Source organism: Sturnira hondurensis, unplaced genomic scaffold, assembly GCF_014824575.4.
Source record: "Sturnira hondurensis isolate 20B ecotype Veracruz unplaced genomic scaffold, ASM1482457v3 Scaffold0020903, whole genome shotgun sequence".
Lineage (NCBI taxonomy): Eukaryota > Metazoa > Chordata > Mammalia > Chiroptera > Phyllostomidae > Sturnira > Sturnira hondurensis.
In genome coordinates this window covers 809,496-829,728 of record NW_028093534.1, presented here as the reverse complement: position 1 = coordinate 829,728, position 20,233 = coordinate 809,496, and the positions used below count along the sequence as shown (strand labels likewise).

The 20,233-nt window shown below is 44.6% G+C and overlaps 1 protein-coding gene and 1 pseudogene across 2 annotated transcripts in view; one reads left to right on the top strand and one right to left on the bottom strand.

The window, feature by feature from the left end:
• Positions 1-20,233, top strand: part of SLC4A8 (solute carrier family 4 member 8) — an 84,727-nt gene that overhangs the window by 54,354 nt on the left and 10,140 nt on the right. For both annotated transcript variants that reach the window (XM_037030958.1, XM_037030957.1), the window contains exons 15-22: positions 355-460; positions 1,102-1,263; positions 3,112-3,225; positions 5,908-6,069; positions 6,855-7,106; positions 12,494-12,562; positions 13,639-13,812; positions 16,620-16,757. In XM_037030958.1, the coding sequence (XP_036886853.1) occupies positions 355-460; positions 1,102-1,263; positions 3,112-3,225; positions 5,908-6,069; positions 6,855-7,106; positions 12,494-12,562; positions 13,639-13,812; positions 16,620-16,757 (1,177 nt within the window). The remainder of the gene's footprint in view (positions 1-354; positions 461-1,101; positions 1,264-3,111; positions 3,226-5,907; positions 6,070-6,854; positions 7,107-12,493; positions 12,563-13,638; positions 13,813-16,619; positions 16,758-20,233) is intronic.
• LOC118976535 (uncharacterized) lies at positions 7,878-7,987 on the bottom strand (annotated as a pseudogene).

The following is a 20,233-nucleotide window of genomic DNA, read 5'->3' as shown; positions in this document are numbered from 1 at the left end:
GTCTTCTTTCCTGTGTAGCTTGAGTTTCAGGAGATAAGCCTAAGAGCTAGAAACTAAGTAAGAGACCACAAAGGCTCATTCTGGATGCATCAGATACTAAGCTTGGTTGTCAGTACGATTTAATCCAAGACCCACACACTGATTTGAGTCCATCTTTATCAATGACTAAAAAATCAGGGTGTGTTCGGGCCCGCAGATGGGCCTCCACCCAGAGGACCGACCTCAGGGATCTGAAGTGGGCATTCGAGAAGCAAGGCAGGCTCCGATGATGGAACCTTTAGCCCTGGGGTCATGGCTAAACGTATGTAAGGGGATAGTTGGCTGCTTGCCTCAGGAATCCTTCTTCCCTCTCAGCTGCAGGTGCACCGTCCCAGAGAACCCAAACAACCACACGCTGCAGTACTGGAAGGACCACAACATCGTGACGGCAGAAGTCCACTGGGCTAACCTGACGGTCACTGTGAGTCTGCGCGCAGCCCGGTGCCTGAGCTCTGGCACTGCAGGGGCGAGGGGTCTTCTCGGTAGAAGTGGGTGGCCCGTTAGTGAGCTCTGCATTTATAGAAATAAAACTTTTCTATTTTTGTTTTTTAACTATTCTTACTGACTTTTTTCCCTTTTGAAATTCCCTTTTGCACAGAGGGAAGAGAGTACCTCCCTTTTCTCCCCCTCAGGCAATAGCAACACCCAACCCAGGGAGCCTGCACTTGGGCTACGTGGGGGTGAAAGTGGGCGGGGCGGGGGGCAGATCCAGGTTTTATGGAGCTTGAAGAACACTCTGATTAGTTATGTCCTCCGTAATGAAAATAATATGGACTGCCAGGGCCCCCCCCCCCCCCGAACCTGGTGTTTACTGGAGACAGTTCTGGTTTCATTTTAAAAGTGCCTTAGTTAGGACCGTAAGTAGTTACCCTACCTGGAACCCTACTCGGAAGGGGGCTGTGCACGCCAGGGCCCTGCAAGTGCATGGGGCCTCGAGCTGTTGGCAGCTTGTGCTCTCTAGCAGCCTGGGTCGGGGGGTGGCAGTGAGTGGTGGGCTCTGAGGCAGCAGCTGGTCACTACCCCCCGCCTGCCGTTCGTAACCCAGAGTGTTTGCTCCCTCAGGAATGCCAGGAGATGCACGGAGAGTTCACAGGGTCCGCGTGCAGCCATCACGGACCCTACACTCCTGATGTGCTCTTCTGGTCCTGCATTCTCTTCTTTACCACCTTCATCCTCTCGAGCACCTTAAAGACATTTAAGACAAGCCGCTATTTCCCAACCAGAGTAGGTAGCACGTTCACACACTCCTTCTTTGTTAGGATTCTAATATAACAGAGCCTGTCCTCAGCTTCCATGCTGCTCTCGGAGTAGAGTGGAGGTGGAGAGCCCTAAATGTCCCAAAGAGCCACACGGTCCCATCTCTTCTGCTGGGGTCCAGCAGACCCTTTCACGGGTGTGTGGTGTGGGATGAGGAGTTGACACATAAATGCTTTTTGATTTAAAAGTGCTAGGTGTGTTTAACGTGGAGTGGTATTCTCTAAAAGTTACTAAGTTTCATTTCTAAAGTGCTGTTCAGTTTTAGTTGCAGAATGGAATAGCTACAGCTGGCTCCTTAATGTAGTTGATTGGGACGATCACTTCAGATATGCAGGGGACCCCAGTCTCCTTCCAGGGATGGCTCTTGTAATAGCTTATGAAATCACCAGTCACATTGACTGTGGGAGTAAAGATGCCCCTGACCTGGTTTGCATGCTCTTTGAAGCCTTGGTAACCTTTTCCTGATGCAGGTGGCACTGGTTGTTGTGACCGGTTATGGTAGGGCAGAGTTATAGGCCAAGCGTGGAGTAGCTGAAGGGGCCATTGCTTTGAAAAGGAGCTCGAATCAGGAGGAAATGGTTTTCAGCCAGGCCCATTTGCAGAGAAGGATGTATGAATGGGTAGCAGGCTCCGTTGATTGGATATTCACTGTACACCCACATGACTAAACCACGTTCTTAGACTTCATTGTGCCTACGCAGCAGTTAAGGGAGGCACATACTAAATAAGCTCCGAGTCATTGTTTCCAGTCTGGCAGATAGTGAACAAGGGGAAGTTGAATACTGATTGCTTGTCCAGGTCTGGGTTAAGTGCTGTGGGGGATGCAAAACAAATTTACAACGTGGTCTCTGCCATTGGATAGGGAGGAGAAGCATGAAACAACCAGGTCCATTGCGACAGTAGGAAGGAGTTGGATGCCAGCCTGGGATGTAAGTGGCATGGGAGTTCCGAGGGGAGAAGAGCCACTGGGCTCCAGGACAGTCAGATGGGCTGCACGGTGGGGACAGCTACGTGTTCAGAGAATTTATGTGATGTTCAGAGAAGTGACAAAACAAGGGAGGGGGAGCTGGGAAGCTCAGCTTTCAAAGGAAAGCAGTCAGGTTCAGGTCTTACTGATGCTAAACACGTCGAAATGCAGTTTGCTCTCTCTGTTGGAAGTTCAGGTTAAAGCCGGCACTGAGCATTTCAAAGGCACTGTATTTTATTAAAGTGACACTAAAGTATATAGTGGGGTAGTCCTCTGAGGAACAAAGTGGTGACAGGTGCTGTGGAGAAAAATGATGCAGGAAAGGAGTATAGGAAATGCTGGGGTGGAGGGTGGCCACTGAGTCATCAGAGAAGATCTTAATGGAGGAGGTATTTGAGCGAGCCTAAAGAGGTAAGGGAGTGACCCAGGAGACTGCTGGAGAAAAACATTCGAGGTGGAGGGATGAGCAAGCATGAAGACCCTAAGGCGGGAGTGAGTCTGGCATGTTCAGGAAACAACAGGGAGGTCTGTGCGCTGGAGCAGAGTGAGCGAGCGGGAGAGCATTAGGAGCTGGGGCCGGAGAGGCGATGAGGCCAGTGTGTGGGGGCCTCATAGACCAGCAAGCCTTTTTGGGTTTTTAAATCCGTGAAATGAGGAACCATGGCAGGGTTTTGGTGGAGGTATCAACTTGGGCATGTTAACATATTCTTTTGTTTAAATATGTTTATATTAATTCAAGTACAAAATTAAAGTATTCTTTGGAGGATTTTTAATACTTTTGCAATATTAAATTTTTTTCTATCCCATGCAACCTACTCAAACACTTTTCTAATCCCTTTGCGTGCCAGGTACGCTCCATGGTGAGTGACTTTGCTGTTTTCCTCACAATCTTCACAATGGTGATTATTGATTTTTTGATTGGAGTCCCATCACCAAAGCTTCAAGTTCCCAGCGTGTTCAAGGTAAGCTGATCTCAGGGTACTTGGCACCCTCATGTAATTTCATAGACTCTGGTCCGGAGTTAATACCCAAGGCCTCTTCCCACGTCCTAGATCGCAAGTTCCGCAGTCCTCCGAATCTGAACCTTACTTTTTGTGACTTACTTTTCAGAAAAGCGAACTCTTCAGGCTTGGCCGTGTTCAAGTTAGAAAGGAGCAAACCTGAGTTCATATAATGAACGAAAAGCATTATTTGTCATCATTAATGCCACTTAACTGGTTTTAATGTTAAGGTTTAAAACAATGGAATATGCACATCTGCATAAAGACATACCAGTTACTGTGGAAATGTGGGTCTCAGGCGTGAGTCTGGTTAACAGCACTTTCACTGAGCACCAGCCGTTTGAGGGAAGGGTGAGAAGGCAGATGTCGGACCGGGCCCCTACCCGAAAGGATCTTGCCAGCTGAGGAGGCGGCCTCGTCTAGAGTCTGGGGCTCCTGCCAGAGTAACCGCAACAGCTCTCCAACCCGATTTCATTGTTTGCATAACTCTCTCTAATCACTAATGTTTTTCCAAAAACCTATGTAAAAAGTAAAATAAATTATCACTGTGTGGTACTTCCAATCTAATTCTGCATGGAGGCCCTAACTGAGTAAACAGAGAAGATGGAAAAGCGGGCTCAGCTGCATAGACCCCACAGGGTGGCAGGGAGAGAAGAGCTGGCTATGCTCAGTGACTGGGGGGTTCGGAAGGTGAGAGGCTGGGAGAGGCGGGGAGGGGAAAAGACAGGAGTAAAGGCAGTCTGGGACTTGCAGGTGGCCTTTGCCTTCCCTTTCTCTCTCTCTCCCTGAAGGAGACCTGAAAAAATTTTTATTTTATTTTGGTAAATTTGCTGACATGCCACCAGTTAGAAACTTATGAGTTGAAAAAACACTCACTTTAAAAATGTAATGCCTCCCAGACCGTGTCATTCCCCTCTTTGTGTGAGTGAGTGCACCCTTAGCTTTCTTCTGATACCAGTTCAGGTCAGCCCTGCAAGGGGAATGGGTTTTGTGTAAAGTAAGTAATTTGGGAGCATTAAGCAGTCCTTGAAGTGGTTCCCTGATGGGTAGGCTTAAGATAGAAGGCACTGAATTTCTGGAACATCTGGGAAGGAGGTGTCTAGGACATGGGAGAAAGATGAGAAAGGAAAGTGGGAGAACGTCAAAGAAACGTTCTCTGGCTGGCCTTGCTCTCAGGGAGCAGAGAAGAATTTTCTTCCTTTGCCCTTTCCTGTTACTCCACATGGCTCCAGTGACCAAGCCCCAACCTGCAGGCCAGTGCCATTGCCAACGGCTTACTGTGGGTCTAATTAGGGTTTAATAAGGTTTTGTGTTGGCCTGACAGTTTACTTACCACTTAGAATATTATTATTAAGGAGAGTCTATAAACTTTCAGAACTTAATCCATTCATAATTTGGGACTTGCTGACATTATTGAAGAGTCTTTGAACCCTAGAGTCATGACCAGCACGGAACCAAATACTTTGGATGTAACAGACTTTGCTTGGTTTGTTGAGTTTGGGTCAATTCTGGACCAATATGTATTCCTGGCCTTTTATCCTCTGTCACTACTTGCAAAACAAGGCGGGCTTCCCTTCCTCAGAGTGCTTTGGAAGGAGAGGCAGAGGTTGAGGATCCAGCAGAGTTTGGGTATGTCACAAACATGCAAACAAGATTTGGGAGCAGTGTGGTCTTCCAGGGGCATTGGGAGGGTCCTGGATCCAACAAGTCCCCAGGGTCCGAAGTCTTAAGTTCCTCTCTCAAGTCCCAAGTGCCTAGGCCTCTGTTTCAGTGATGATGGGAGAAGGACCCTAAACCAATACAAGCTAAGTCCATGAGATTCCTTGTATCTGCCTCTACTTTGCCTTTATTTGCTCTGTAGACATACCTCACATGGCTTCTGGAGAAAGAGGGTCAAAGTTATTTATATTTATCTTCAGAAGTTATTAAATTATATTGGGCAACAAATTTTGTTGTTAATTATATTTTACTTGAGCTAATGTTGAGATTAAGTTGCTTTCTCTGTACATAGGGGTTTGGGGAGTAGGGGAGGAAGTGAAGAATTAATGAATATTTCATAAAAAGTTGATGATTGAGGATCGACTCTGAGCAAGGTCATGGGTTTCCTGACAAGTTGCTGCCCACTGCACTGCTGTAGAGTAAAACAGAATGGTGGGGCAGTTCCCGGAGTGTGCATGAGGAGCAGATGGGAGTTTTCTTTAAATATTAAACAGTATATAGTAATTATGTTTGAGTGGAGTGCCTTGGTAGAAAGGAAATATTAAAGACCCAAGAGTGTGATGAAATGAAAGTTAGACGTTCTTAAGTGAGCATGAGTTCAGGGAATCGGATGCCAACGTTGATAGGCGGCTTTAGATGGAGTCACGCAGAATGCCTGCAGTGTAACTGCGGAAGGTAAGGAAGCACATGTGTGTGCAGGAGAAGATAACTGGGCAAGGGAGATGTGTAAAAGTCTGCCTTTCGAGTGAATAGAGTGCGCACCGAAAAGAAAGAGTTGCTGTGTCCCATGGCTTGCTTTTTTTTTTAGGGATTCTCATTCAGGAATAAAAAGAATTGTGGATATTGTGATTCAGTTTGACCCATTTTGCCTGAATGATTATAGTTAGCTTAAAATACACAAATAAACCTTGTTTTTTCCTGTAGCCAACAAGGGATGATCGCGGGTGGATTATTAGCCCCATCGGCCCCAACCCCTGGTGGACCGTGATAGCCGCGGTCATCCCGGCGCTGCTCTGCACCATCCTGATCTTCATGGACCAGCAGATCACCGCCGTCATCATCAACAGAAAGGAGCACAAGCTCAAGGTACCAAGAAGTTCTGACCTGGAAGGATTGATGGCATCCTGTTACATTTGTAAAAAGCTTAGGGTAAATCCATTTAGACTAGGAACTGTAGACCCCAAATAAAAGGAGTCATGGAAAGAGCCCATAAGAGGTTTCTAGGGTTTTCTAGTCCCTACAGTGGAACACGATGGTATGATACAAACGAAGTTTGGGCTCCATTACTCTCCAGTCAAACCTGTGGGGAAGGGAGCCTGCGGAGTTCCTAGTGGTCCTCGTATAGCCACGTGCTCTGGCTCAGGCTTGTCTTCCTGAGGCTCAGGTTAGGGCTTGGGCCACTGTTTCCCAGAGGCAGGTAGTCTCCCATTGCTGTCCACTACTGGGGCTTCTAGACTAAACCTTGAGTGCACAGATCCTACAGAGGCAGGGCTGGTTCCAGTGCATGTACTATTGAGCGGCTCCATGCCTTCCTCCCTGTTCTTTCCTTACTTGGGGAACATGCAGATTTGGCAAGGATCTAGAAGTGTGTTGTAGGAACCCAGTAGGGACATTTACCATCTAGATGGTCAAGATGTGGCTTGATTGCCGGTTACTCTGTTGAGAAAGGATGAATCTTTGAACGTGGGAGGCTCAGAGTGAGATCTGGGGGCACTTGAATAAAGAATGGATATTGGCATGGTTTGGCCAGGCTAAGGTTTCCCTTTTTCCTCTCTGTTCCCTCCAAACCAGGGGTGGGGGTGGGGCTGAAATACTCTTAGCTCACTGTTCTATGCCTTTCGGATGGTGACGGACACTGTGTTTCCCCACAGAAAGGCTGTGGTTACCACCTGGACCTGCTAATGGTGGCCATCATGCTGGGCGTCTGCTCCATCATGGGCCTGCCCTGGTTTGTGGCTGCAACAGTCCTGTCCATCACACATGTGAACAGCCTCAAACTGGAGTCCGAGTGCTCTGCTCCTGGAGAACAGCCCAAGTTCTTGGGCATCCGAGAACAGAGAGTGACAGGTCTTATGATTTTTGTGCTGATGGGCTGCTCAGTCTTCATGACGGCTGTATTAAAGGTAATCAATCATTTATTCACTCCTTAGGTGATATATTGAGCGTCTGCTTTGAAAATAAGAACTTATTCAAGTGGGGTAAGACAGATAAGATGTATTAAGAAGTTAATTAAGAAAACAAGCATAATAATTATAGAGAATATAACTGATAAAGGAAATATATAGTGGTCCATGGTGCTATAGAGAATTAAGGGGCCACCATCTTAGTTAGTGTGAGTAGAGGAGGCCTCTCTAAAGAGATGGTGTCTGGGATGAGATGGAGCCGGCCATGCCGTGGGTAGCAGGAGATGGCGTGGCGGGAAGGGAGAAAAGCAGCCTAGAGAGGCCCTGAGGTGGGGAGGGTGACACGTGTTCTAGGGAACATCAGGGCCATGTGACTCAAGGATGCTGGGTCAGACAAAACGCAGTGAGGTGGGACTGAAGAGTGAGCCGGGTGCATCCTGCCAGGGCCTTGTTCACGAAGGTGAAGGAAACCTTTGAAGGTTTTTAACTGGAGAGGGATACGATCCACTTAGTATTTTAAAAAGATCACTCTGGCTGAGGATCAGAGACTAGGTTTTAAGGTTGGGTTAAAAATAGAAGCAGAGACCAGTGAGGCTATTTCAGGCAAGAGACAATGGTGGCTTGGCTAGGGGAGTTGGTAGTAGGGATAGATAAAGGCCATGTCTTCTGTGTATTTTGAAGGCAAATCCAAAGGTCTTGGTAGGTATAGATGGGGTGAGGAAAATGGAAAAGTCAGAATGCCTGCTAGGTTTCTCACTTGGCCAGCTGGGTGGAGAGTGATGGCATTCAAGGCAGTGACAGTGCCTGGACCGTGTGCATGGTGCTAGGAGCCTCTTCCATCCTAATCAAGAGGAGTGCTAGCCTCTCCTTTCCTACAACACCGAGAGTGACAGCATCTAAGATGGAGAAGACTGCATGAAGGAGGAAGTGATTTTGTGCAGGGGGAGGGCTGTGGCTAGATTTTGAGTAAGATATTCGGGAAGCATCTGAGTGAAGAGGTTAGAGGAGGGTTGTGGACTGAAAATGTAAATGCGGGAGCCAACAGCACACAGGTGGTATTGAAAACCAAGGGCGTTGATTAGATCACCCAGGAACCGAATGGGAGGAGCTCCACATTTAGAAGTTGGATAGAGGAGGAGACGGCAACAGGGGCTCTGAAGGAGCTGCCAGAGTGGGGGAAACCAGGAGGGTGTGGTGTCAGGGAAGCCACGCAAGTGGCGAGTTTCAGGTCGGAGGGACTGGGCAGAAACTGTCTGGAGGATGAAGACTAAACAGCAGCCATTGGATTGGCCACATGGAGGCCTAACATGACTTGACAAGAGAAGATGCAGTAGAAAAATAGGGCAGAAGCTGAATTACAGGGGGCTGAAGAGTGAATAGCAGGTGAGGAAGTTAGGAGTGTGAGCAGACAGCTCTTTCAAGAGATTTATATGTGAAGTAGAATAGAAAAATGGGCAGCGGCTGGTGTGAGATTTGGGGTTAAAGGGGATTTTTGGAAAGTTGGAAGATAAACACAAGAAAAAATTTGTGTGTGGGGGTGGAAGGCCTGCATCTGAGATAAGGAAGGCCCTATGGCCATGTCCCCCAGCCCCGGCCATCTGGACCACTTATCTCCCTTGCCTCCAGTCCCCCTCTTTGGTGAGTCTTGGAACACCCCAGCCTGCACTGCAAACACTATTTAAGGGTGAGAACTGAGAAGTATGGAAGAGGATTCTGCACTGTATTCCTGTCCCCTTCCTTTCCACTCAGTCTTGCCACCGCTCCTCGTTCCCCTCACCCACTTCCACTCTATCCCCAGCCCTGCCCTCTCCCTCACCTGGTCTAGGTGCCCCCTGGGAGAGCCAGAGACTGCTGCTCCTCCAGGACTGGAACCACAAAGTTGTGGTGATGGGCCTGGCCTGGCCCTCCTATAACCCTCTCGAAGGGTTCTTTAGAAACCCTTCAGTAGTTCTACAAAGCGAGTTAGCACCAAATCGAGGTGTCTACTCACTCTAGAGCTGGAACAGCATAAGATCCAGGGGGGGATTTTCTGCTTCTGAGAGGAATTATGTTTGGGAACGTTCTTTACCTCCAGAATTGAAGCAAGTTGAGTTTAGTCTTTTTTAAAAAATATTTTTATTTACCGATTTTTGAGAGGGGGAGAAAGAGAGAGATTGATTGATTGATTTGTTGTTCCAGTTATTTATGCGCTCATTGGTTGATTCTTGTATGTGCCCTGACTTGGATAGAACCCACAACCTTGGTTTATCATAACAACATGCTAACCAATTCAGCTACCTGGCCAGGGCTAGTTTAGTCTTCAGCTGTAAGACTTCCCTTGTCTTGGTTCTATACGTCTCATTTCCCTAACTTATAGAGATGGTCTAAAAATTACCTGGATTAATAAATGTGATGTGATAGGTGTGTATGTGTATACTTAAGTGCAATATAATAATGTTGATGTTTCTCTCCAAACCATTCCCTCTATGGTAAGATACCATACCTCTTCACTCTTGCCCTCAAGTCTTGTTAGCAAAAAAGGAAATTTTGGAAGTCCATGTCAAAATGCATCAAATCCCTGAGGAGATGATTGTGTGATCATAAAAAGTTTAAAAGTTGCCTATTTTAACTCAGTTAAAAAGTGGGCATAAGATCTGTATAGACACCTCTCCAAAGAGGACGTACAGATGGCCCATCGACAATATTAAAAATGCTCAACATCATTAATCATCAGAGAAATGCAAATCAATGCCACAATGAAATACCACCTTCCACCTGTCAGAAAAGCTATCATAATTAAATCAACAAACAACAAGTGCTGGCGAGAGTGTGGACGAAAGGAACCCTCATGCACTATTAGTGGGAATGCAGACTGGTGCAGCCTCTGTGGAAAACAGTGTAGGAGTTCCTGAAAACATTAAAAATGGAACTGCCTTATGATCCAGGGATTCCATTTCTGGGCATATATCTGAAGAAAGCCAAAACCCTAATTGGAAAGATTATATGCACCCCATGCTTATTGCAGCATCACTTACAATATAGAAGCCAAGACATAGAAGCAACCCGAGTGCCCATTGATAGACAAGTGGATAAAGCAGCTGTGGTGCCTGTATGCAGTGGGACGCCACCAGCCATGGAAATGAATGCGATCTTACCGTTTGCAAAAGTGTGGATAGACTTGGAGAATGTTATGCTAAGTGAAATAAGCCAGACAGAGACAAATACCATATGATCTCACTTATATGTGGACAAAAGAACAAAATACGTGAACAAACAAAACAAAAACAGACTTATACATAAATCAACAAACTGATGGGGGCCAGCAGGGAGGGGTGTTGGGGAACAGGGTAAAACAGGTGTTGGGATTGAGAAGCACTAATTGGTAGTTACAAAATAGGGATGAGGATGTAAGATGAAGTATAGGGAACATCATTAATAATATTGTAGTAACTATCTATGGTGCCAGGTGTGCGCTTGAATTATCAGAGGGAACACTTTGTAACCTGTATGAGTGTCTATCTGCTGTCTTATACACCTGAAACTAATACAAAGTGTTGCATGCAAACTGTAATCAAAAAAATAAAATGAGGTCTCAGTTTTGTAAAAGAGGGGCGTGTGTGTCCAGTAATGAACTATCAGAAAGAGACATTGAGAGAACAACCCCAGTGCCCATCATTAGATGAGTGGATAAAAGTGGTGGTACAATGGAATGTTACTCGGCCATAAAAGCAAATGAAATCTTCCTATTTGCGACAACATGGATGGACCAAGAGGATATTATGCTAAGCAAAATAAGTCAGAAAAGGACTAAACAATATGATTTCACTTATGTATAAAATCTAAAGAACAAAATAAGCAAGCAAACAAAACAGAAGTAGACTCACAGATACAGAGAACAAACTGAGGTTTGCCAGATGGGAGGGGGTTTGAGAGGCTGGGAGAAGAACGTATAGGGATTAGGGGTGTCTGACCTTTTGGTGTCTCTGGGCCACACTGGAAGAAGAAGAGTTATTTTGGGTCACACATTAAATACACAAACACTAATGAAAACTGATGAGCAAAAATACCCCTTTTAAGTAAGTTTATGATTTTGTGTTGGACTGCATTCATAGCCATGCTGTCCTGTGTGCAGCCCATGGGCCACAGGTTGGACACCCCTGGGAGATGTTCTAAATGGTACTTACAAAACAGTCACAAGGATGTGCAGTACAGCACAGGGGATGTAGTCAATAATGTTGTAATGACTATGTACGGTGCTGGGTGGGTAGTAGACTTGTTGGGGGATCACCTCATAAATCACGTACTTATCTAACCACTATGCTGTGCACCTGAGACCAGTGTAAAATAATGTTGAGGCCTTGGTGTTGGTTTAGCTCAATGGATTGAGCATGGGCTTGTGAACCAAAGGGTCTCTGGTTCCGTTTCCAGTCAGGACACATGCCTGGACTGTGGGCCAGGTCCCCAGTAGGGGGCGTGCAAGAGGCAACCAACTGATGTTTCTTGGTCTTTCTCCTTTCCTTCCCCTCTCTCTAAAACTAACTAAATAAAATCTTTTTAAAATAATAAAATAAAATAATATTGACACCAGCTATAATTGAAAAATAACATTTAAAAAATGAAAAAAATACACCTTTCTTCTCTTGCTAGTTAAAAAAGGGTGTGGATATCTGTGTGTGTGTGTGTCCATTTGCACAGAGGGGAAGAGCCAGATGGGGGTAAAACATGGGGCTTGTGGTTTAACCAGGACTGGATCACACTTACGTAGAATCATTTCATTTTAGAGCAAAATGATTTTTATCATAGTCTGTTTTTCTTCTACGTCTGAATCATGAAAAGGCAGCAGAAACTAATACAATGTTTATGCTGTGATTTTGTGACTTCCATCGTTTTTTGATCTTTTTAAAAGATTTTATCTGGCTGGTGTAGCTCAGTGGATTGAGCATGGGCCTACGGAACCAGAGGATTGCAGTTCAATTCCCAGTCAGGGCACATGCCTGGGCTGCAGGCCAGTTCCCAGCAGGGGGCGCACAAGAGACAACCATACATTGCTATTTCTCTGCCTCTCTCCTTCCCTTCCCCTCTAAAGATAAATAAATAAAATCTTTTTAAAAAAGATTTAATTTATTTTTAGAGAGAGGAGAAGGATGAGAGAGAAACTTTAATGTGCAAGAGAAATATCGATTGGCTGCCTCTCGCACATCCCCAAAGGGGGCCTTGGCCTGCAACCCAGGCATGGGCCCTGAGCAGAAATCAAACCTATGACCTTCTGCTTTGTGGGACAAAGCTCAACCCATTGAGCCATTCCAGTCAGGGGGTGTGACTCCCTTCTTGGAGATGTAGAAGTTGTTAGAGTCTTGAGTATGTTGATGCCAAGTGTAATCTCTGGTCTTTCTGCCCTTTGCCTTCAGTTCATCCCGATGCCAGTCCTCTACGGGGTCTTCCTCTACATGGGAGTCTCTTCACTACAGGGCATTCAGGTACCGTGATGCTCAGCCGGGGCAGTGTCTCCTCCCTGTGAGCTCGCTCATCCAGACCGGAGGGGGACAGCCCTAGCACAAGCTAGTTCTTGAGAAACCTTTTCCTAGTCTTGCTAGTTATGCTATTTTAGATATTTCTCTGGACACTGGGCAAAATGTAGCCATATTGGCATAAGGTTACAGGGACTTACAAGGTAGCCTGGCTCGATGTCATGGTTCCAGTCATTTGTTATTTTTTTTCAACAGTTTCTTAGACACATTAATACTAGGTGCTTCGTCAAATGCTGGTAAACTTAGATGTGAAAGGTTGGTCAAGAACCAAAATGGCTTCCACGCAGGGAGGTGCTAGTTTTAGAGCCAGGCTAGAGTGTGAGCAGGGTGTCACTGGGGTGTATTGGTGACGAGATCGGGGAGCAGTGGGAGCTGCTCCAGGAAGCATGTGGTACTTTCTGGCACACTCTGCCATTTCCCGTCTACCAGCTCAGTACTCTGAATCCTTTGAGCAGAGAAGCTTGGGAGCTTATCACTGATTACTTGGGTCCCCCAGGTGATGTAATGGCTTAGCAGCTTCTGCTGGTGGTGGCTGGTTCCTCTTCATTTCTGTGGAATGTCCGGTGGTCATCCTTACGCACCAAGTTGTTATATGACTCTGGATGGGTTAATCTCTCTAGGCCTGTTTTTCATTTTATGGAATGAAGGTCATATTTTCTGTCTGGAATGTTACGAGGTTTCATGTTATGTTTTTACTATAAATAATAATGATAATCTCAAAACTCCTTTAATAACCAGGAAGAGATTTGGTTTTGATAATAGAAAGATACAATTACCTTATTTTATTTTCAACAATCCCTAAGAAAGCGCTCTCTCAGGAGCCACAGTGTGGGATAGGAAAGAGAAATTTGAACCTAGAATTTAAAAAGATGAACTTCAAAAGCGACTCTGGTCCCCTACCATCCTTCGCTGCATCACCTGTTCTCTCTGAGACTCAGTCTGCATTTCTGTCTTGTGGAAGTGGTGTTGCCTATCTGTTGCCAGAGAAACTTCCTGAAAATAAGTTTCCAGTCCCCTTCTTTCAGTTCTTTGATCGTCTGAAGCTCTTTGGGATGCCTGCGAAGCACCAACCAGATTTCATTTACCTTCGGCACGTGCCGCTACGCAAAGTGCACCTCTTCACCCTCATCCAGCTGACCTGCCTTGTGCTGCTCTGGGTCATCAAGGCGTCTCCAGCTGCCATCGTCTTCCCAATGATGGTGAGTTTTAAAAAATTATTATTTTTTAAATTGCGGCAAAATATGCATAACGTAAAATTTACCACCTTAACCATTTTTTTCAAGATTTTATTTATTTATTTTTAGAGAGGGGAAGGGAGGGAGAGATACATCAGTGTGTGGTTGCTTCTCACATGCCCCCCACTGGGGACCTGGCCGAAATCCAGGCATGTGCCCTGAGGGGGGATCAAACCGTGACCGTCTGGTTCGCAGTCCAGTGCTCAATCCACTGAGCCACATCAGCCAGGCTCCATCTTAACCATTTTTAAATGTAGAGTTCAGTGGTGTTAAGTGCATAAATATTGCCCCCTCCATCTCCAGAACTTTTTTACCTTGCAAACCTGAAACTCCGTACCTGTTAAACAGTAACTCCCCATTCCCTCCTCTCTCCTGCCCCTGGAAGACACCCTTCTACTTTCTGTCTGTGGATTTGACTGCTCTAGGTTCCTCATGTGAGTGGAATCTTGTAGTATTTGTCCTTTTGTGATTTGCTCATTTTACTTAGCAAAACTTCTTCAGGGTTCACCCATGCTGTAATATGTATCTGAATTTCCTTCCTTTCTAAATGATGAATAATATTCCATTGTCTATATAAACCACGGTTCGTTTATTCATTTGTTGATAGGCACTTGAATTCTTACACTTCTTGGCTATTGAGACTAATGCTTTGACTGTGAATAGTGGCAACAGGAAACAAATACCTGTTTGTGTCCCTGCTTTCAGTTCTTTTGGGTGAATACCAAGAAGTGGGATTTCTGGGTCATATGATACTTTGATTTTCAATTTTTGGAGGACCTGTTATACTGGTTTTCGTAGCAGTTGCACTGTTTTTTATTTTTACATTTCTACCGGCAGTGCACAGAATTCCAGCTTCTCCACACCTTTGCCCACACTTATTTTCTGGTGGGTTTGTTTGTTTGTTTGTTTGTTTATAGCCATCCTAATGGGTGTGAAGTGGTGTCTCATTCTGGCTTTGATATCCATATCCCTAATGGTGAATTATGTTGAGCATCTTTTCATGTGCTTATTGACTATTATGGGCTATTTGTACATCTTCTTTGGAGAAATGTCTATTCAAGTTCTTTGCCCATTTTAAAATCGGGTTTGGTTTTTTTTGTTGAGTTTTAGGAGTTCTTTATAAAATCTGGATATTGATCCCTAATTGATAAGGAAGTTTTGTTTTTGGTTGGTATTGTAGGAGTGGCGTTATTTGGGGGACCTTGGGGGGTGGGTACATGTGTATAGCAGTTTGCCACGCTTGTTTTCACGGCCGCCAGTCTGCCTGATCCTTCCTCCTCCCTTGTTCCTCACCCTGACTTCTTTTATTAATCATCTGATGAGGAAAGAGTTCTTCATGATTGCAATAATTTGCATATTACTTCAAAGCATTAGAGTTCCGATTTAGAACATATTGCAATCAGAAGTGCCGAAAATGGCAGAAATGCACTGTTTTGAGCCACTGGGAGGGAGAAAGAGGCCGCTCTAGTACTAAGTGACTGGGACATTCTGACCTCCTTTCTAACTGAAAGGAGACTAGGGACGCTGGCCTGTGTGTGGCGCAACAGGTGACAAGCTGTTTTCTAAATCTGGTGGGTGATGAAATTCTTGCCACCTCACTGTTTCATCGCCTCCTCTGGATGCCTTTCTCTCTCTGCCTCACTCTGTGTCATGAGGAAGCTGAGAATTCAGTGGGCTGTTTGCAAGTTACCCAAAGGGTGGGCCTCCAGGGAGAAAAGGCAGTGAGTGCAACGCTTGGAACTTGTTCAGGTGCTTTAGACTCTGTCTTACAGGGAGAATATTCAAGGCTGAGGAAGCAGGAGTAGGGGCTCCTTTTCCCTCATCTCCTGGATATATACTCTCCAGGCGTGTGTCTCAGTTTTGCCGGAATATCTGTAGGTTTCTGCATTTGGGTGTTATGTTCAGGGGTTGAGTGTTTGGTTAAAAAGTAGCAAATTCTTGACAGCACCTGGAAGTGATGCTACCAATTTCAGGTGGATGGCAAAACAGTAATTGAAATTCAGGGGAAATGTGGTTGAATGTAATAAGCCCGATCGCCTTACTTGTTGCCCCGTCACCAGAGGTAGCTGGTGAACACCAATCAATCCAGGCAGGTCATTGAGTTATTTGTTCTCCTTTGGCTAAAGTGGCACTTTTCGGGGGGGGGGAGGAGCTGCAATGAGACACCCTGAGCTGTTTATATTGAGGTGATTAGCTGTCAGATTTTAGGCAAGTTATTCTCTCTCCTTGGGCCTCACCTTTCCATTTATAAAATGATTATCAGACCAGGCCAGAGGGCAAAGACACAAGCACTACAGACCCACGAAGGGGACGTGGACAGGCAAAGGATCGGCAGGAATCCAGACCAACCTTCCAGGTCCCCTCCCCGCATGGCAAGGCTTGGGGGGGGGGCAGGACCAGCCCATTATACCCATTTCCTGTGGAGGGTGTGCACCCCTGTGCCTCCCTGGAGCCCTTCTTGCGGGCCCCAAGCCTGCAAATGAAGCGCAGTTCTTAGGGCCATCTGCAAATGAAGTGTTTTCTTTTTAATGAAAGAACTAAATCACTTCCTCTCTAAGTGATGGGATTGTCATAAAAGTAAAGTAAAATATTGTGTCTAAAATACCTTAGTATCTGGTAGAAAGAGAGCAGTCCACAAAAGGCAAGTAAGTATAGTGACTGTTATCAGTTTGATTTTGGTTGAAATGTCTTGGTCTGCTGTGAAAATAAGATTTTGCTTTTCACTCCAGAAAATGAGGCCCTTTAATTCACTTCATTTATTTATTTTTCAGGTTTTGGCCTTGGTCTTCGTCAGAAAAGTCATGGATCTCTGTTTCTCTAAGCGAGAGCTGAGCTGGTTGGATGATCTCATGCCCGAGAGCAAGAAGAAGAAGTTGGATGATGCCAAAAAGAAGGCCAAGGAGGAGGAGGTTGTAGCTCTTGCACCGACTGTACACACTGGGGCTGGGGCGGCCTCAGATTACAGAACACAGGGAAGGCCCCAGGAGAAGTCAGCATGTCCAGACTCCCCAGGGTTGTATCTGGGAGCTGGGAAGTTTCTCCAGAGGCGTTCTCAGCGGAGGAAGGAGGAAGGATCCTTGTCCCTGCCTAGCTTTCAGCTTTGGATTTGATAACCAGTTGTTTTTTTCTGTCTACAGTCTACTCACCATTTTCACACTTAGAGTATGAACATAGAATATGCTCTTATTATCTGATCTATTGGTTCACCAAAAGGTCTTATTTGACAAGGATACAAAACCTATTATTTCTGAGCGTTTGTTACGTACCTGATTGCAGGTGATGCTGTGGTTGGCACCGTACGAAGACGGTTTGCCTGGGACTGTCTGTCCTTCCTCATTTCCCTGGCGCTTGGCGCCTGCCATCCACACAGTGAGCCCTCGGTGGGTTGCCTCTGTGCAAAGAACAGACGCGTAGAAAAGAAAATACCAGACCGAGAACTGAATGAGCCAGAAAGTAATTCCGAGTATAGTTAGTGCCGAAATAGTGTCCTTTGCCATGCATTTTAAAGGACATTGTTTTCTGATCTCTTGAGTTTTAAAAATCTTGTATTTTTTCCAGGTTTATTGACATAAAATGGACAAATAGCACTGTATAAGTTTAAGGTGTACTGCATAAAGATTTGATATATTTATTGCAAAACAGTTACTACAATAGGGTTAGTTAACACATTTATCACCTCACGTAATCACACTTATTTTTTGTGGTATGAACTTTTAAGTCTATTCTCTTCACAACTTTCAAAGATACGATATAGTATAGTCACCATGCTGTACATTATATCCTCATGATTTATTCATCTCATAACTGAAAGTTTGTACCCTTTGACTAGCTTTACCCATTTACCCCATCCCTCCCCACCCCTGGTAAAAACCATCTGTTGTTTCTATGACTTCAGTGCTTTCAGATTCCACATATAAGTGCAGTTATACAGTGTTTGTCTTTCTCTGTCTGACTTGCTTCACTTGGCACAATGCCCTCAAAATTCATTGATGTTGTTGCAAATGGCAGGATTTCCCTTTATATGTCTGAGTAATATTCCTCTGTGTGTGTGCGCATGTGTGTGTATGTAATAATGTTCTTGATCCACCCATCTATTGATGGACACTGAGGTTGTGTCCATGTCTTGGCTATTGTAAATGATGTTGCGATAAACATGGGGGTGCAGATATTTCTTCAAGATGGTGATTTCATTTCCTTTGGTTCTATGCTCAGAAGTGGAACTGCTGGATCGTATGGTAGTTCTATTTTTAATTTTTTGAGGAACCTCCATACTATTTTCTGTAGTGGCTGTACCAACTCACATTCCCATCAACAGTATACAAGGGTACCCTATTTTCATATCCTTTTTTAAAGTTGAGTCTTTTTTTTAAGGTTTTATTTTTAGAGAGAGGAGAAGGGAAGGAGACAGAGAGTGATAGAAACATCAATGTGTGGTTGCTTCTCGTGTGCCCCTCAACTGGGGACCTGACTTGTCACCCAGGCATGTGCCCTGACTGGGAATTGAACCAATTAATTCCTTTGATTTGCAGGCCCGCACTGAATCCACTGGGCTGTGCCGACCAGGGTCTTTTTTCACATCCTTGCCAGCACTTGTTATCTCTTGTCTTTTTTAAAAAGATTTTATTTATCTTTAGAGGGAAAGGAAGGAGAGAGGGAGAGAAATATCAGTATATGGTTGCCTCTCGTGTGTCCCCTGCTGGGAACTGGCCTGCAACCCAGGCATGTGCCCTGACTAGGAATCGAACCATGATCCCTCGGTTCTCAGGCCCGCACTCAATCTCTTGTCTTTTTGATAATAGCCCTTCTAACAGGTGTGAGGTGATATTTTATTGTAGTTTTGATTTGCCTTCCTTGATGATTTGGAATGTTGAGCCACTTTTTCATATGCCTGTTGGTCTTTGTGTGTCTTCTTTGGGGAAACGTCTATTCAGGTTCTTTGCCTATTTTTTAATTGGATTATTTGGTTTGTTTTTGTTTTTTGCTATTGACTTTTGTTTTTTGCTATTGTGTGTGTACTTTGTATATTTTTATATAAACTCCTTTTCAGACATATGGTTTGTAAATATTTTCTCCCACTTGTTGCCTTTTCATCTTGTCATTTATTTTGTTGCACAGAAGCTTTTGTTTGATGGAGTTCCACTTGTTTATTTTCACTTTTGTTGCTTGTACTTTTGGGGTCATATCCACGCCTTTGCCAAGAACGGTGTCAAAGAGCTTTTTCTCTATATTTTCTTCCAGGAGTTTTACTGTTTCGGGTTTTACATTTAAGTCTTGAATCCATTTTGAGAACTTTTGTGGATGGTGTAAGGCAGAGGCCAGTTTCCTTCTTTTACATGTGAATGTCCAGTTCCCCCAGTGACGTTTGTTAAAGGGATCATCCTTTCTCCATTGAGTATTCTTGGCTCCCTGGTCAAGTACTAGTTGACCGTATACGTGTGGATTTATTTCTGGCTCCTGATTCTATTCCATTGCTCTATTTTGCATTAGTAAATAAATTTTACCAGTTATAAGCACAAAAACAACGGAAGAAAACTTTAAAGAGAGGACTGATAGAATTCACTACATGAAATGTAAAGTTTTCAGGCATCCAAAAACTTTATAAACAAAAATTTAAAATTATATATATGTATACATATATACGTCTGTGTATATACATTTAGATATAAATACAAACACCTATTTATTTATTTATTTATTTACTTACATAAAATTCTGGGTAGTGATGTCTTTTAAGAAGAAAGCAAAGGGCTGAGGAAGTGACTGTATTCAGGGTGATCAGTGATGGGTCCTCTGAGGAGACATCTCAGCGGAAACCTGAAGTCAAGGGCAAGTTGTGATAACATCTGGTAGTAGGAACATTCCAGGCCAGGGGAAGAGCACATGGGAAGGTCTCAAGACAGGATGAGCTTGGAATGCTGGAAGACCATAAAGCCAGTGAGGCTGGGAGGGGGAGAGAGGTAGCCAGAGACGAGTTAGAAAGCTCGTCTGTGGCAGTAGTTCAGCCAAGAGGTGATGGTGGCTTAGGCTAAAGGAGAGTTGATGAAAATGGCTGGATTTGGGACTTATTTTGAAGATACAGGTTTTGCTAATTATAGCGAGGATGGGTGAGAGAGAAATCGAGAACAACACTGGATTTGGGAATGAACAATGAGATGGGTAGTTGTGGTCTTTATTAGGATGGGGAAGACCTACCAGCAACTTTGAGAGGGAAGTCAAGAGATGTCTTTTGTGTGTTAAGTATAAGATGGTTAGTAAACACTATATTGTGCTACTTTCTGTATTGTACATACTTCTAAGAAAATCCTTTATCAAATTATTTTTAAAACTAAATCAAGTTAAAAAATGAAGATTTCACCCCCCAAATTTTATGTCAGCATTCAACATT